At 51.4% G+C, this 17,226-nt stretch overlaps 1 protein-coding gene and 1 long non-coding RNA gene across 4 annotated transcripts in view; one reads left to right on the top strand and one right to left on the bottom strand.

Moving 5' to 3' along the window:
- PLEK2 (pleckstrin 2) overlaps window positions 1-5,732 on the bottom strand; it is a 30,781-nt gene extending 25,049 nt beyond the window's left edge. Inside the window, exon 1 of one of the 3 annotated variants that reach the window (XM_070418008.1) lies at window positions 5,548-5,732. In XM_070418008.1, coding sequence (XP_070274109.1) covers window positions 5,548-5,637 — 90 coding nt within the window. In that variant the 5' untranslated portion in view covers window positions 5,638-5,732. The remainder of the gene's footprint in view (window positions 1-5,547) is intronic. The other 2 variants (XM_070418016.1, XM_070417999.1) reach the window with 2 other exon arrangements.
- LOC139002367 (uncharacterized) lies at window positions 1,174-4,637 on the top strand. The gene is made up of 4 exons (XR_011470155.1): window positions 1,174-1,220; window positions 1,384-1,435; window positions 4,070-4,205; window positions 4,291-4,637. It is a non-coding gene; the product is annotated as an uncharacterized lncRNA (long non-coding RNA).
- Window positions 5,733-17,226: the final 11,494 nt, after the last annotated feature.

Genomic DNA, 17,226 nt, shown 5'->3' with positions numbered 1-17,226 from the left:
GTTAGGTTTTATGTATTGAGACCATCAAAGGATCATAACTTATCAGAGTAAAAACATGCAAATATTCTGATTTGTAACAATACTGTGTGGCTGCCGTGGAGGGATTCCAGCCTCACAGATGGCAGGAGAGGCCACCAGGGGGCGGGGGGTCCCCCAGGTCAGACCCAGCACAGCCATGGCCTCTGTCATGAGCAAAGCACTCTTACTTGCATTACTTCATATGAGACCCAAAACAACTCTACTGTTATTTTAGAAAAGTTCTGGAAGGATACCCCCAAAATGTTAGTGCCCATCCTCTCTAGGCACTGAGACTGGGTGTGAGGACTTAAAATGGAAACTTATTTTTCATTTCCCACCCTTATGTTTCTAGTTTTTTTAAAAATAATATGCACGTGTTATTTTTATAATGGAGAATGAATTTAAATTCAAATAAACAAAAATCCTGACAAGATGATTAGGGAAAGCATTCATTCATTTATCTTTTCATTCAACAACCAGTGACTAAATGCTACTGCACCAAGCACCGTGCTGGTAGCAGGGACACCAAGATGAACATCTGACCCAAGACAGTGGGGGAGACGGATGACGACCCCACTCAGTGTGGTGAGTTCCGGGACAGATGACTGATGCCCCCCACGATCCCCACCTCCGGGTATTCACACCCTGTGCAGTCTCTTCCCACACGGTTCAGGGGTTGGTCTGCGTGACCAAGAGAATATGGCAGAGTGATGGTTTGTCACTGCTGACATCAGGTTATAAGACTCTGTAGCTATAGACTTGGGCTCTCTCTCTCTCTCTCTCCCCTGCCTCCCCCCACCTTCCACCCCCGCCCCCCAAACTCTGGGAAAAGTTTGCTGCCACATTGTGAGCAGCCCCTGTGCAGAGTGAAGTAGAAACCGAGACTCCAGCCACTACCCATGTGAGTGAGCTTGGACAGGGGTCCTCCAGCCAGCCAAGCCTTGGGCAACATTTTGGCTACAACCTCATGAGCGTCTCTGAGCCAGAACCTTGCAGCTGAGCTGGTCCCGGTTACCTGACCCTTAGAGACTGTGTGGGGTGATAAAGGTTTGTTGTCTAAGACCTTAAGCTTTGGGGTAATTGTTACACAATAACAGATAATCAATGTAGGGCGTGATGCAAACCCCAGGAGGGAGGTCATTCCGAGGTGGAGGAGGAGCGGATCCTGGGCTGAGTGCTGAAGGTTGTGAGGAGTGGGCCAGGTTAGGAGGGCAGGAGGGGAGAGCAGAAAACTGCTGCGAATCTGGAAAACTCCAAATAATTCTGGGGAGGGGGGGGGGCGGGGGGCCTCAGCGGCTGTGAGGAAGGGATGAGGGACCAGTCTGCTTCAGATCCTTGCTGCAGAATTTGATCTTTATATTGCAGGCCGAGGGGAGTCTTCGAAGATTTCTAAGCGGAAGGACGACAAGCGACAAGCGTAAGTCCTCCTGTTAAAAAGGTCACGGGACTGGGACCGCGCTGTGGCCGTGCGGGGATGAAGCAGCCACACGCAGGCAGCTCAGCTAGAGCTGCGGCAACGATCCACAGGACGAGATGAGAGCAGCTGCTCCACAGAGAAGCCTCCTGGTGCTCAGAGGGCCCAAGGGCCTGGTCCAAAGTCCCAGGCAAAGGAGGTCAGAGGCTGACAACACAGTGGGATAAGCTGAACAAGGCCCTCCACCTGGGCAGTTTCCGTCTCCAGTTCCTTGTCTGCAAGTGGCTGGCTGGGGCCAGAAGCCGGCTAACCCATGAGCCCCTAAAGCTTCTTCAGGGGAAGGAAGGGAGTCTATAAGCTGGATGGGGACCCTCGGACCGAAAGTTACAGCTGGAGGGACCCTTTGAAAAAGCCTATACTCCAAACTGTCATGATGAGGAAACTGAGCCTCAGAAAGGTCTTGCCCAAGACCCTACAACCGCAAAGAAGCAGATATGCTACTTGCTATGGGTTGAATTATGTCCCCGCAAAAGGCATTGAAGTCTTAACAGCTGGTACCTCTGGGTGGGATCTCATCTGGCAACAGGGTCTTTGCAGATGTAATCAGGTTGAGATAAAGTTACACGGGGTTAGGGTGGCCCCAGTGCTGCTAATAGGACCAGTGTCCTCATAGAAAGAGGACGATTTACGCACTGAGAGGCACACGGGAGAAGATGGTCATGTGACGATGGAGGCAGAGATTGGGGGGCTGCACCTCCAAGCCAACGGACACCGAGGATTGCCTGCGTGAGGTCACAGAAAATACATATATTGGTCTCTGCCCCACGTCCTGGCACAGAGCTCGTGAAACCCTTGTAATTTCCCCGGTGATGTCAGTGTCTTTATTCTAGTGAGGCAACTCTGGGTGGGCTCCTGATGGCTCCTGGATAGGGGCTGATCCCCGGAAAGACCAAGCCAGGAGGAGCAGCTTGGAATTTCCAGCCCGGCACACCCATTCTCTTGAGACAGGGAAGGGGCTGAGATGGAGTTAATGATCAATCGTGCCTATGAGATGAAGCCTCCATAAAAATCCCCACAGGCCGGGTTCGGAGAGCTGCTGGGTGGTGAGCACTGGGAGAGTGGTGTGCTCGGAGAGGGCTTAGAAGTGCACACCCCTTCCCACATACCCTGCCCTGTGCGTCTCGTCCATCTGGCTATCGTACCCTTTAGCATATACTTTAATAAACTGCTGGCCCTAGCCGGTTTGGCTCAGTGGATAGAGCGTCGGCCTGTGGACTGGAGGGTCCTGGGTTCAATTCCGGTCAAGGGCACATGCCCAGGTTGTGGGCTCAATCCCCAGTGGGGGGCGTGCAGGAGGCAGCCAGTCAATGATTCTCTCTCATCACTGATGTTTCTATCTCTCCCTCCCTCTCCCTGCCACTCTGAAATGAATAAAAATATATTTTAAAAAATAAATAAAATAAGCTGGTGAACATAAGTAAGTGTTTCCCTGAGTTCTGGGAGCCACTCTAGCAAATTAATCAAATCCAAGGAGCGGGACACTGGGACTTCCCACCAGGCCTGTGACTACAGCTGAAGTGTGTGTGTGGGGCGGGGGGGTGGGGGGGGGGGCGGGCAGTCTTGTAGGATGAGCCCTCAGCCTGTGGAACCTGACACTATCTCTGTGTCGACTGTGTCAGAATTGAGTTAAATTGTAGGATACCCAGCAGGTGTCACAGAGAATTGCTTGGTGGGGAAAACATTTGGTGACCAGAAATGTCAGCTGTGGAGTGTTCTGTGCAAAAGTAAAGGAGACTCACAGGAGAGAGAGAGAGAGAGAGAGAGAGAGAGAGAGAGAGAGAGAGAGAGAGAGAAGAGAGGAAGAACCAGGTTTCTCCCTACATTGGAAGGAAAAAAATCTGGGTGTTTGCTTGACAGCCTGCAAATGCCAGAAGCAGAAGAGGCAAGGACACATTCTCCCCTACTAGTTTCAGGAGGAAACCCTTGATTTCAGACTTCTAGCCTCCAGAACTCCTTCTAGACTTTTCTCTGCTACGTACATTTCCCCTTACTTATACCTTTAGCATTTTTACGCTTTAAGTTATAATATTATGAACATTTTAAACATCATTTACTTAATCATTTGTCTACTTTGGGGGAGGAGGTATATAGGTAGTTTCCAGTTTTTCACTACATACGCAACACTTTGTTCATAAGCCTTTTACGGTGTTTCCTGGGGATAGAGCCCGACTAATGAAATTTCTAGGCCGAAGCATGTTAACCTTGCCGTTTTCTAAGCGTGCCATTCAAGGAATGAAGGGGGCAGCAATGTCTGAAGTGCTCCCGCCTCTTCTGAAAGGAAAAGCGGTCCTACCACGCTGAACCTGGCTTCCTGCCCCCACCCCACCCCTCCTTCAAAGCCAGGCCTCGTGAGCAGCCTGGGTTTGCCTGGAGTTCTGCTTCTTTCTTGTCTGGGCAGAATTAGGAGCCAAGCCCTTCATGCCCCTGCCTGCCCCTGCTTCACCCTCGGCGTGATGACTGTTCTGTGCTCTGGGCTTCCAGCTAAGGCCCTGCCCGCCTCTGAACCCAAACCCTCCTGCAGCTGGAATGAGCTTTATGTATTTCAGCCAAGCCCCCACTGTGTGTTTTTGGGTTCAGACCTGTGGACTGTCCTCGCTTCTCTGCACCCTGGACTCTGTGAGCCGGACACGCAGGACTGGCAGCCTGTGCAGAAGAGAACTCACATCCTCCCCTCTGGTCCCCTGACTCTGCCTGGCTGCAGGTGGGGAATCCGGTAAGCTAACCCCTGGGAATGTGGGGGGCGGGGGAGCGGGGAGGAGACCCACAAGGGGCATTCTGAGGGAGTCTGCCCTCCACAGGCCCCTACCAGGACCCAGTTTCCCAACACCCCCTGCCCAGCTCAACACCTTCCCTCAAACTTCTGAAGCTGAGGTGCATCTGCCTCCACAAACCACAAGGCACCAGCCTACGGCTTTAATCGCAGTGGCATGAAGCAGGAGTGGAATTTTGTACCTGCTTGAATGCAATCTGACCCTTGATCCGGCATTAGCACTCCTACTTACAGTTCTGAGCAAACAACACACCCACCCTCCTCTATCAAACAAGGTGTAACATGACAGGCTGCATCACCTACGGACATGAAGACTCCAGGGCCGATCTGGCCACCCGAGGCGGCAATGGAAAGGAGAGCACAGCCACCCCTCTCTGTCGGCCCCTCCCAACGCTGTAAACTCACCCCCAGCTTTTATGGTCTGCTGCTATGTTAGCAAAAATGCTGAGCATGAACACCAATGCTAGAAGGACTTTATCATTTTCTACCGTGATCCTGTGCCCCGTTTTTGTCTGGACTCCTGCCTGCTGTGGGAAAGGCCACATGGGGTGCTGGGGAAGCGCTGGGGATGGAGGGGCCAGTCCTATCTGCGGTTGGCCCTGGGGTTCTGGGTGGAGGATTTTGTCTCCTCGTCTGTGATAGAGCGATAACGATGCCCACCCTGCGGGGGCGGGAAAGGGTTTGGCGTAGACCTGAGTGGGTGCAATCCTCTGCATCACGCACTAGCACCCAGATCCTGAGCCAGTTACCCTGCCTCTGTGCGTTTTGTGTTCCCCTTGGGGAAGGGGGATCATGTGGTCCCACCTGTGGGAGGACTGAAGGAGACAGTGTCATCCCCCACCCCCTACACACACACACACAAACACACACACACACAGTACACGCCTAAGAAGCACAGGCCTCCTCCTTGCTCCCGGGTTATTGTGAGCGAATAGGCGGGAATTACATGGATGGGCACTGTGAACTACGGGCGTGTTTACGTTGCTTCAATCCATCAGATTGAAATACTACCTACTTTAATAAGTTGCTGTAATTACGATAGCCGCTTCGGTGGCCACCACCCGCACCCCATCCACGCTAATCGGGACTGGCCTGGCCTGTGCCCCTGCCTTTTTCCGTAGAAAGCTGTCCGCCGGCTCTCCCCGCGGACACAGCTCTGCCCCGCAGAGCCCCAGGAGCCCGATCCGCCCTGGAGCCGAGCTGGGGACGCTGCTCAGGTGCGCGGGGGCCCGCCCTCCAGCCGCCCTGGGCAAAGTCCGGGTCCGGAGAGGCTCCGGGCGCTCACCCTCTTGACGAGGAAGCCCTCCTTGAGCACGCCGCCGTCCTCCATGTGGCCACCTGCGAGCCCTGCCGGTGCGCTGTCCCCGCGCCGCATGCTCCTCCGCGCTCCTCCTCCGCGTCCCCCGCGCGCAGGAAGCGCCGAGGACCCGCGCGGTGCCGCCTCCCTGGCCGGCGTCCAGAACCTGGGCGCCCGGTCGCCCAGGGAGGAAGTCAGACCTGGTTGGGATCCCTGACGTCCCCCCCGCCCTCCCCAGGTGCCCAGGTCAGTCCTGAGGGTACAGAGTCTGCCGCCTGGAGCCGCCCCCTGGAGCCTTCCCGCCTCAGCTCCCTCCACTGGGAAGGGCGCCCGGTCCAGGTGCCCCAGGGCGGGCGCACTGTGCCTCCTACTTTTTCTGTCTCTGCCCATCTTCCTCCTCCCCCAGCCTTAACCAGGTGCCTGTCTGGCACTTAGGATACTGCCCTTGAGTAATAGTTATGGAATTAAACGGAACTGAAAAGATTTCAAGGATTTTGAGTAGCGATTCCCAACCTTTTTCATCTCATGGCACATATAAACTAATTACTAAAACTTTGCGACACACCAAAAAATATAATTTTGCCGATCTGCCAAAAAAGTAGGCATAATTTTGATTGATTTACAAAAAAAAAAAAATAATAAGAGTAATTACCTACCTACCCTATTTGCTCCAAAGTGACTTTTTAAAAAACTAGGTGCTTATAAGAGTATATAAGAGTTTCTGGCACCAAGAATTAACCAATCAGATGCAACCTTATTATGTGACATGACCAATAAGATATATTCTATTGTATGACCTATATACTAATATTTATGGTTCAAGACTCCACAGCTATTGTGTTGACTGTTGTCATTTTTTTATTTGACAATCTAAAGGAAAAGGGCTCAGTGCCCCTGACTAAACAGTCAGTTTTTTGCATGTTTTAAAAATCCTTATGGCACACTGGCTGAAAATCACTGATCTAGAGTCATCCCTGAGTTCAATTGAAATGGGGGTGCGAGAGTGGATGGGGTGGCGCCAGGCTAGGAACTTATCCTGGCCTCTGGTGGGGTCAGAGAAAAGCTCCCCTTAGCAAGGTCACAGGTTTAAGGAAGCAGGCACAGTCTGCGGGGCCCTCTGCCCCCCAAATTCATCCCTCCCCACAGGGCTAGAGCTGAAGATTTAATCCTTAGGTGCAAAATTTAAGGGAGTGCCAAGGAGCTCCGTACTTTAAATAAATAACATTTTAATGCAAAATTTTTAAAAATTAATGCAAAAATTCATGTTGAAGAAAATATCAAATTTGTAAATGAGAACTGAATCAATAGCAGACCATATGGGAGCCCGAAACAAAAGGAAACCTCAGTAATACCGATTCTGTCTAGTAATCCTTAGGACACAGTCGTCGTGTTCATTATTTTCACTGCCCGCTGAAGCACACTGTTAGGATGGCTCACCAGGAAGGGGAAAGGCCCCAAATGCCTAATAGGGAAGAGAAGGCTCTAGATTGGGAGAAGGTGCCTCAAGCTGTGGAAAACCAGCTGTGCCTGTCAAAACCAGCCAGGAGCTGACACCTAAACCACGTGAGATGCGGTGGGGGGGTGGGGGTGGGGGGACACGACACGTCAGCCTTCTGCACAGACTGACTTTAGATCTCGCAGCCAGTCCCAGTCCCAAAGCAATGGTGCTTCCACTGGGTTTCTGCGTGAAGATTGGCTAAATAACTTGCCCAAGGTCCCCAATTTTAACTCCAGGGCAGCATGAATGCACTTGCTCCTCAGTTCCTGAGCAGGGAAGAGGAAGAAAGAATACTCTGAGCTCTGAAACATTGTGAGCTGAACCCTAGGACATGAGAAGTCGGAATGGGAAATTCTTCTCTCCTTTGGCTCTAACTAAGCTGTTATTCTCCTTCTTCCTCCCAGATGCCAGGGAGCAGGCAGTTGGCATACAGGTTGTTTTAGTCTTACCCAAACACAGCCTTCTGAGGCTCAGAAGGGGTGGCATTTTCTTTGGCAAGAAGAGTTCCCGAATGAGTTCACAGAAAGATTGGTTCTCTCTGCTGGCAGTGCCCCTCTGAAAGGAGCGAGGCCTCTGTGTACTTAGAACCTGCTTTCCGTCCTAGGACAGACCCTGGACCAGCCCACCCTGCGTCTGACTCACTGACCCCAGGGCATGAGTCATCCCCCACCTCCCCTGGCTGCGGTGGCTGAGCCATCAGCCCATCAGGGAACCACACTGACATAAGCCCAACGCCACCACAGGGAAGAGGATGGAGACAGAGGAAGCAGACAGAAAGTTATGAACAGCTGACACGGGGAAGGGAGCAGGGAAGGGAAGGCAGCTCAGGACCCAGGAACTTGTCTGCTCTCCTCTCCTCTCCTCTCCCTCTCAGGGTCAGACACTGGTGGGGAAGGGACCCTGACTCTCTCACAAGGGCCAGATAATGTCGTCTAGAACGTGTGCACTGCAGAGAGCAATAAGGCCAGTTTTTGGGTGTAGGGGATTCGCAATCTGATGTTACTAGTAAATTCCACCATCATTAGAGAGCCACTCCTTTAACTATAGACAAGAATCTCAGTGGAGAAGAGGAAATCATGGAGTCTTATTCACGAGTACCTTGACTCAGTACGTTTATCAGAATCACAGAATCAGAATCTAACCCTTATATCATCAAGTCAAGGCACTTCATGTTATAAACGAGCACCCCTCCACCCAATCCCAGATAAATAAAATGGCTTGTCTACAGTCCCGCAGCCGGTTAACGGCAAAGCCAGGACCAGTATAAATGGTATAGGCTGGAAGTGTAAGAGCCGGAAGGCCTGCTCGGGGCAATGCAGGGGCCCACCCCTTGCCCCCAGCAGTGGCCTGCATCGGAGCAGGGCTGCAGTGAGGGGGGACTGCAGGCCAGGGGAGCTCTGTCTACAAAATCGGAAAAGACTTTGAACAATGTGTTGTTTTTCCCAACCGTAAAAATAATCTGTGCTCATTATAGAAAATGCCTGAAAGGAGAAAACCAAATCCCATCACCTAGACCAGCGATTTTCAACCTCTTTCATCTCCTGGCACACATAAACTAATCACTAAAATTCTGTGGCACGTCGAAAAATGTATCATATATTTTTTGCCGATATAACAAAAGAAAATAGGCATCATTTTGATTCATTCATGCTGGACGGCTATTGTTGAATTGGTGGTTGTCATTTTTTTTATTTGACAATCTAAGGGAAAAGAGGTCAGTGCCCTTGACTAAATAGTTAGGTATTGCATGTGTTTAACATTCTTGCGGGATATAAAACTGAAACTGGTGAACACCAACAGCTGTGCGGCGGCTCCCAGAGGGAAGGGGGTGGGGTCCTAATATAAAGTGGCAGGAGAAGATTGGACTTTGGGTGGTGGGCACATGGTGCGATATACAGATCTTGTAACATAGAAACCCACACCTGAAACCTATATGTTCATGTTGACCAATCTCGCCCCAATAAACTTAATTTAAAAAAAAACACTGGGGGGAAAAAAGGAAGCATTGAAATTTCTTGCAATAAATTTTTTTTTAATTTAAGCACATAAATAAATAAACACACACATAAATACAATAAAAATTCTTGCATCACACCGTTTGAAAATTGCTGACCTAGACAGAAGGTATTTTTACATGCACATATATTTTTATTAAATTTCATTTTAAAAGTCTGAGCCCTGCCTTTTTCATTTAGAATAGCTAACAAGCACCTTAACAAATCATTGAAAACAACTCAAAAATATAACTTTAATGGCTGTATAATATTTCATCATGCCTGTATCCTAATGTCTTTAATCATTTCCGTTTAGGTTGAATTTCCTGTTTCACTGTATAAACGCTACTATGATAAATATCTCTGTGCATAAGCATTTTGCCACATCTTTATTTCATGCAAATATTTGGAGCATGATTTTATGTTAAAGGGCATACATTTTTAAAATTCTTGATACTCATCTCCAAACTACTTCCTAGAAATGCACCACATGATGCCCTCACCAGCCATGCGTGATAAGACCAGCCTCAGATGTCTACACCAGCACGAAGTGCAGTATTTCTAGAAACTTTTGCTGACTTTATCAGAATCAGTGGAGACCGTCCGGTTTCATAGGCTCTGTGTAATCCCCGTCAGGTGGACCCCTTGGGACTCCCAGGAGTCAGCCAGCTGGAGGAGGTCCCCCTGGAAGAGACTCGGCACCGACAGCTTGCTGGGGAAGAGGGGAACATTCTGTCAAGGAAGCAAGGCCTCAGTCACGCACTGGAACGTCACGGCTGCCTCCCTGCTTCCCCACCAGCACCATCAACCCTGCTTGCCCCCTAGAGCCCAGCCCTGACGGAGAGATGGCCCCTGGCAGCTGTGTCATGGCCAGGAGGGGTGGAGCAGGATGCATAGCATGACTCAGCTGTGCAAGCAGGCAGAGCTGGGCCTGTTTAATATAGATAAGGGCCCTCCCTCCTCTTCCCTCTCCCCTCCCTCCCTCACCCCTCCCCTCCCCTCCCCTTCTTGCCTCCATTCCCTGAATGTTACCCCTGGAGGTTAGGCTTTCCTTTGCTTACTTTGTGTGGGTAAAAAAGAAGGGGCTTAACGTTGGCCTGAGAATGTCTGAGGAATTCCAGCAGGAAGGTGGGGGCCACGGTGCCAGGTGCTGGCCGCAGCCGCTCACATCTGGTCACAGCCGCTCTCCAGCCTCAGAGGCTCCCACCCGGCTGGTCATCAGACTCACCTGCAGGGCTTTTACCAGCCCCACCAGGGCCGCTGCTCCCAGCAGAGCAGGTTGTGTGCTGTACAGAGAGGCACGTGGCAGTCCACGCTCCGCAGTCCACAGCACGCTCCCCCCACCCCCTACCCGCCCGGGGCTGCGTTCCCCAAAGGGAGGAAAGGTTTTTCTTTACCGAAAGTCTCTGTCTACTTGCCAAGCCACATCCCAGCGGGACTGCATCTGCCCCAAGTGGGGCTCCTTTTTCTACTTCCTACAAAAGTAGCAGGGACCACGTCCATCCCCAGGAGACTCTGCCTCATGGGTTGAGGATCCTTGTTTTAGAAATCTCGCCAAGTTAGAAAAGACTCTGGGAGGCTGAGCTGGCTCTGGGAACCCCGGCCCTGGAAAATCCCCGCCTCTGGGAAGGGCCCTCTCAGCCCCAACAACGTGGTGTCAGCTGCAAATCCCCCCCTTGCTGAGGGGAGCCCCAACTAGTCCTGCAGCTCCGGAGTGATGAATGCTTGGAGCTCTATCAGGTGAGCAGCCAGTCTCCAGCCTGGCCTCCATCTCACCCTGAGGCTGGCCTGAATGCACCCCAGGCCCCTGCACCCAGCTCCGCTCACGGCTCACGGAGCAGTTTGCCGGGGAGGTGAGAAGAGGGTGAAGCCAGCCAGCCCCAGCAAGCTCCCACACAGGATTTAGAGGTTGGTGAGAGGTAAAGGGCGCTGCGAGCTTCCTGGGGTTAGAACTGGTAAGAGAAGGTGGGGGGTTGAATTCTGGTGCTGAGCAATCACACCCCTTTTGGGAGTTGCCCCAGACCAGAAATGCCCAGGACTTGGAGCCTTGCGCTTCCAAACGTCCCAAACGCACAACAGCGAAGGCTGCCAAAGAACGGGTGGTCCCAAGCTCCAGTTTTGTGTGACGTCCCCAGAGCACCAGCGGGGGACTAGTGTGTGTGGTGTGTGGGCTGTGGGGAGGGGGGGGGCAGGGGGGACGGGGGTGAAAGCAGGAGCCTAGGGCGCAACGTTTAAGGAGGCCCGCGCTCTTAGTAGTGCAGGTGCAGCCTGGAAGTGCGTGCTTCCTTAAATGTTGCTCCTCAGGCGTCTGCTTGCCCGCCCTAGTGCTGGCAAAGTCCCCATCCAGTGTAGGTGCAACCTCTGAATTAGCCGGGCGGCGCTTCTTACAGCCTGTGGGGTGCCCGCCCGCCCACGCTGCCATTCAAAGACTTGAAGCCCATCTCCCATAGGCGGGTGAATCTCCGGTCTCACTTGCAGATCAGACATTGAGGTCTTAACTATGCAATTAAAGATACTTTCCAGTAAATGCAGACCTGGAAGAAAACAGCAAACAGTCATGGGATTGCAGCTCTGAATGTGATCTCGTTAAAGTGCAGATCTGACTGGTGGGGGCAGGGTGGTGAGGGATGAGGGGGCGGGGGAAGCTATGGGTCTGGGACTCTGCATTTGTAACTAACTTTCGATGACACCATTGGATAGGGACCACAAGAGTAAGTATTTTGCTCTTCTAACGGGGAGACTTGGAACCAGGCCTGGCTGCATAACTTGCAGGGCCCCATACAAATGGAAAGGTAGGATCTTGATCCAAAAACGAAGAATTTCAGCAGAGTATGAAAACCATCACTGGGCCCTGTGCCACTATCCAATGGGATTAAAGTTCGCTTTGCAAAGCGCCCCAACCAAATCCTGGGTAATGTTAGTGGTCATTACTGTCCAGCCCCAGACAGCCTTCCCCTGAGCACAGGCTGCGAGCTGATGTAGTTCAACCTGCATTTTACAGGAGAGGAAATGGAGCCCCATAACAGGGTAACAGGAGCTCAAAGAATTAATGCCGGGTGAGCGGGGTGACTTGTTGAGGGTCCCACTCAGGCCTCCAGTCAGCAGGGCTCTTCCTTTCAATGGGAAAAAATAAAATAAAATAATAAAATAAAAAATTAAATTAAATAATAAAAATAAAATAAATTTTAAACCTTGATGACAGCTGGGGGCCATGGCCTCTCTCCAAAATGCTGAGGAGAGATTGCGACTGGATGGGTGAGAGCTGGCCCTGTACAAACCCAACCCTAACCACTGGCTCATTCGCCGGTTGGACTCCTAGAGGAGTGTGTTCTGAGCCCATGGGCAAGAGCATGGAGTTCTGCAGGGGCTGCGCAGGGGCCCTCACACACTGCCTCTGAGGCGGAGCCAGGCTGCTGCGTGTTGTGGGCGCTGGGTCTGCTCTTCATAGCTTCCCCATCTCCTCCCTCATTGCCAGTTGCCACTGCTCACGGCTGTCAGGGAGCCGGTCTTCAGCAGCTACGCTCTAAATCGCTTGCCATCTGATGAGACTCAGACGAATAGCCCAGGCTGTTAGAATGGTGCTTAAAATACGGAGACACGGCATCAGAAAGCATTAGTGCTTTCGTCATGTCTATTTCAGCTTCTCCAGCTTTTTTTTCCCACCTGACTTCTGATTCTGTGCTTAGTTTTGCACGAGTGAGGTGGCCAGATACGGAATTCCGGGTGAAGGAGTTGTCACGGATGCAGTAGAAAACTGATAACAAAAAAATGGCAGGTTTTAAAAATGATTGCCATTTTCCTTCACTTCTTATGACAAGTCAGGGAAATCCATGCTATGGAGGCAGGGAAGCTTCTCTTCCTTGAGGCCACCACCAGGCAGCTTCTATTGAAGACAGCACTTTGCTCTTGACCCCTAATTGCACTTTCCCAGGGCTATGCAGAGATATGAATATGGGGTGGAGAGCTATCCAGCCTAAGATTTGTGTCCACACCAGGGCACAGATTATGGCAACTTCTTCCCTCCCTCCCTCCTACCCCTCAAGGTGTCTCATGATTGGCCGAGGAAGGGAGAAATGGGTGAGACTCTGGGTGTCAGCCCAGTCAGGTAGCCCCAAGGGCTGAGCAAAGCAGCTGTCCTCCTCCCACAATGGTCCTCCTCACCTCCCTCTCCAGCATGACCCTGCTGTCTCTCAGACCCACCTCAGTGGCCCCCACCAGCTACCCTCAGAGTTGTGGCTCAGTCCTGGGTGTCACCACAGCTTTAATAATAATAATAATTATTATTGTTGTTATTATTATTATTATTATAGCTACCATATTTGGGGCACGACGCTGTCGTTCATTAGGCCCAACAACCCTACGAGGGTAGCTTCTGTTGTTCTTTGCATTTGCAGTTGAAGAAACAGAAGTGACTTGCCCGGGTTGCACAGAGCTAACTCTGAAATCTGGGCTCCTAACCTCATATTCCATGGAGATGATCTCCCAAGGAGCAGACCAGCATGGAGGCCTGGAGCTCCCATGACTTCTGAATGGAATGAATGCATGTATGCATGAATGAATGAATGCAGGCATGAATGAATGAATGCATGCATGAATGAATGAATGAATGAAGGCATGGATGAAGGGGATGGAGGCATCTCAGAGCACAGGCATCTCTGCAGACAATTCCAGGGAGTTGCCTGGGCCTCCAGGCTGAAATGCTCTGCTTCTCCTTGTGGCCTTGGCCTGCTCAGGGTATTGCTGGTTCCTGGAAGTGGACTTGGGTAGGGAGCTTGTCCCCCATGATGCCAAGGTCTCTGGGAAGTGGGCCTGATGGAGAGGAATAGTCATATTTCCCTCATGACCAGGAACAACTTGAGAGAATGCAGTTCGTGAGTGAGAGACCCAGAGGTGCTCAGAAAGGGCAGACCTGGCCCCGGGTCAGCCCAGTCCCCTCTTAGGTGACTTTATAGGACAGATTCCTGGGAAGCCCAACTGTTTTACCCACCGAGGCCTTGTCTCAGAATCAAGGTAGTTGTTGGGGCTGTACACTTGCCTCTCGTAGCTTCACATGAACTGTCTTCCCCTTCTGCCTCGGAAACAACACTGGGGGCTCTTTCTTCCTGGGGCCCTGTGTCAAGACTGGATTCCGGGGCTGTGGGCTGCCCCCAGCCTTGCTGTCTCACACATGGGGCAGGCTGGGGCCTGTTGGTGGGCTTTCATTCTGTGACTTTACCCCCGTCCAGTCCTGCAAACAATGAGTGTCGATGAGCTCATCTGGGAGGCCTGAAGGCTGGGCCCCTGGCCTGTCTACCACCCATACACCTATGCCTGTGCACACACACGTGTGCACACACACATGCCAACCTCCCAATGAGTCTCTAACAGCCAGTTCATTCCGATCACTGACTTGGTCCAGGAGTGAGATGACCATTAAAATGAACAGACCTCCCGTGTTGTCCAATAAAACTTTCTTTGCTGATGGAAATGTTCTGAATCTACTCTGTCCGATGCGATGAGTGACTACTGGGCACTTAAACTGTGGCTAGTGTGAGGGGCTGAAGCTTAAATTGTATTTCATTTTCATTGGAATTTATACAGCCACCAATAGGGATCATCATGCTTTCGAAATAAAAACTCAGAACCTGGGCCTGAGAAGTGGAACTGGACGTCGAGGGCAAACTATTTGAAATTGGGATTAGACTGCTAATTCCTGACGCTAGATCTGTGTTTGAGCCCTAGCTCAGATTTTAAAACCTCATCTTTGTCTCTCTTTTATACCATTTTATTTCTAATCCTCACAGCAACTCTGTAAAGATCATTTTATACCCTCTCTGCAGGTGAGGCAACTGAGGCTCAGAGAGCTAAGTGGCAGCCCCAGGCCATGCAGAAAGCTAGGGTTCGGCCTCTCCCCCAGAGCTGTCTGGTTGCAAAGCTGGGCTCCTCATACACAAGGCTTCTCCTTAGGCCTTTGGAAGGCAGTTCCTCTGGAAGGTGGCCCAGCCCTCCCTCAAAGCCCAGGCACTGCTTGGGTGAGAAACTGGGAGGAAGGGAGTGGCGGGCCCACCCACAGGGCCCAGCCTGAGCCCCAGACTCTCCCAAGCAGAGCCCACAGGTGTCGAGGAGGAGGACAGGAGGCTGCTTTGTGGGAGGTGGGCCCTCCTCCTGTCTGAGATTCTTTGCTTGCTGTACGAATTCCACCAATGACTGGCTCTCTCTCTCTCTCTCTCTCTCTCTCTCTCTATATATATATATATATATATATCCCCATCTCAGGAGAAAATATCTTGGTTTATGAGAAGGAAAAGGTGGTTTTGATAGTGGGAGAGCCATTTGGAGGGTGGGGTAGAAGGAAGAGCAGGCCTGGGTGGAACCCCAGAGTGGGCAAACTTTAGTCAAAGCCTTGACAGGGTGGGATGAGCAAAGAAGCAGGTGGCTGGGACACCTGGTAGGCCGGATTTTGAGGAGGCACTGAAGGTAAAATTTTCAACCCATTTAAATTCAGTCTGCTCCTCTCAGGGATCTCCGGCCAGTCCCGGGCCTCTGCATGCACTGTTCCCTGCACCCCGAGCCCTCCCTCGCTTCTGCCTGGTTCACCCCTTCTCCTCCTTCAGCTCCCAGCTTGGAGATCACTTTCTCAGGGGCTTCTTTCTGGCGCCCAGACATTATACTGTGCATATTGTTCCACATGTTCTCCCAGCGTCTGCTCCTGTCGTCCATGTGCTTAGCTCAGCTTCTAGTTATTTACTGGCTAGGATGGCTATTTGGCTAATGTCTTACTCCCTCATGCTTCAGGAGGACTGAGACCATGTGTGGTTTTTCTTGATTTTAGCTACAGCAACTCACTGTGATGCCTGGCACGGGGGTGCCACTCCATCAATATTGCCTGAATAAGTTAAATAAATGGGTGAAGTGGGTTGATCCACCATGGGAATGTCTGCCCCTTCCCACAAAGAACTTTGGTTTGCCCCATGCCCAAATCCCCCTGAACTTCCTTCTCTCATACACAGAAGAAAATCATGCCTTAGGCTGCAAGTAAGCAAAAAGTCAACTACCAGTGGCTTAAACCCTAGGGAAACATTTTTATTTCATTAACAAGGAGTCTGGAGGTAGGCAATTCCCTTGGAGTCAATGGCTTGATGCTGCCACCCCAAAACAGGCTTTCCCCATGTTTGTGCCTTGTCATCAGCTGTGCATGTGTTGCCACAGCAACGAACATTATTCTCACAAAATAGTGTCCCAAGCAGGAAGGAAAAGAACAAAAAGAGATTGGGAGAGCATTTGTTTGTAAGATTGGATTTAGAAAATAAAGCAGCCCCCTGTACGGACCTTCAGGAGAGTACTTATGACGGGGTTCTGTAATTATTTCTTCAACTACCAGTATGTATGCCCACCCCGCCCCATCTCCCCCCAGCCAGCTGCTTTATAACAGAGACTGTATTGGGGGAATCTCCCTCAGCAGCCCCTAGCTCAGCCCAGGCACCGGTGGTGTCAGAAGGGGGAGACTTGCAAGGGGACACGAGTGAAAGGTGGGAGGGGCCACAGAGGGGCAGAGGCCAGGCCCGGGGAACTCCGAGGGAAAGTGGGCTTCGGGATGCTGTAGCCCAGCAAACCGTAAGGAGGAAGTGGTAAGTCTGAGGAAAGACCGGAGAGAGTTGTGGCAAATACTGGCACAGTCGGCAGGGAGATGCAAAAAAGGGAAGGGCGTAGACCCTGAGGTTTGTGCCAATTCAACGTCCTCTAGATCCCAGGTGTTTCTTCCATGTCAATGGGCGTGTTTTCCTCCCAGAGAGGGCGAGTGGGTGGCTGTCACCCTACTCAAGCATCCAAGTGCAAGCAAGCCCTTGGGGGAGGGGGGGTTACTTCTGATGGCTCCTGTAATAGTTGCAGGAATTAAAGGAATTTAGATCCACCTCCCTCTTTGCACATCTTACTGTCCAATGGAATTGAATGCTCAATACCAGGCTCTTAAAAAAAAGTAGAGGGGGAGAAGCTAAAATGTTGGGGGTGGTTAAGAGAGAAGGAAGTGGAACCAATCCCCTCTCCCACCCCATCTCCCCTCTCCTGTCCATTCTCAGCATCTGGCATTCTCCCTGGTCGTGGGTCACGACCTGTCCCTGCTGAGGCTTCCAGGGTGTGGGGGGTAAAGCTGACAGGGTCAGGCTGGCTCCCAAGGTGCCATCAGAATAGGAAGGA

Source organism: Myotis yumanensis, unplaced genomic scaffold, assembly GCF_028538775.1.
Source record: "Myotis yumanensis isolate MYYU_CA2020_CCGP unplaced genomic scaffold, mMyoYum1.0.hap1 SCAF_1, whole genome shotgun sequence".
NCBI classification, from domain to species: Eukaryota; Metazoa; Chordata; class Mammalia; order Chiroptera; family Vespertilionidae; genus Myotis; species Myotis yumanensis.
The sequence above is the reverse complement of the archived record's forward strand: the minus strand, read 5'-3'. Positions and strand labels throughout refer to the sequence as shown.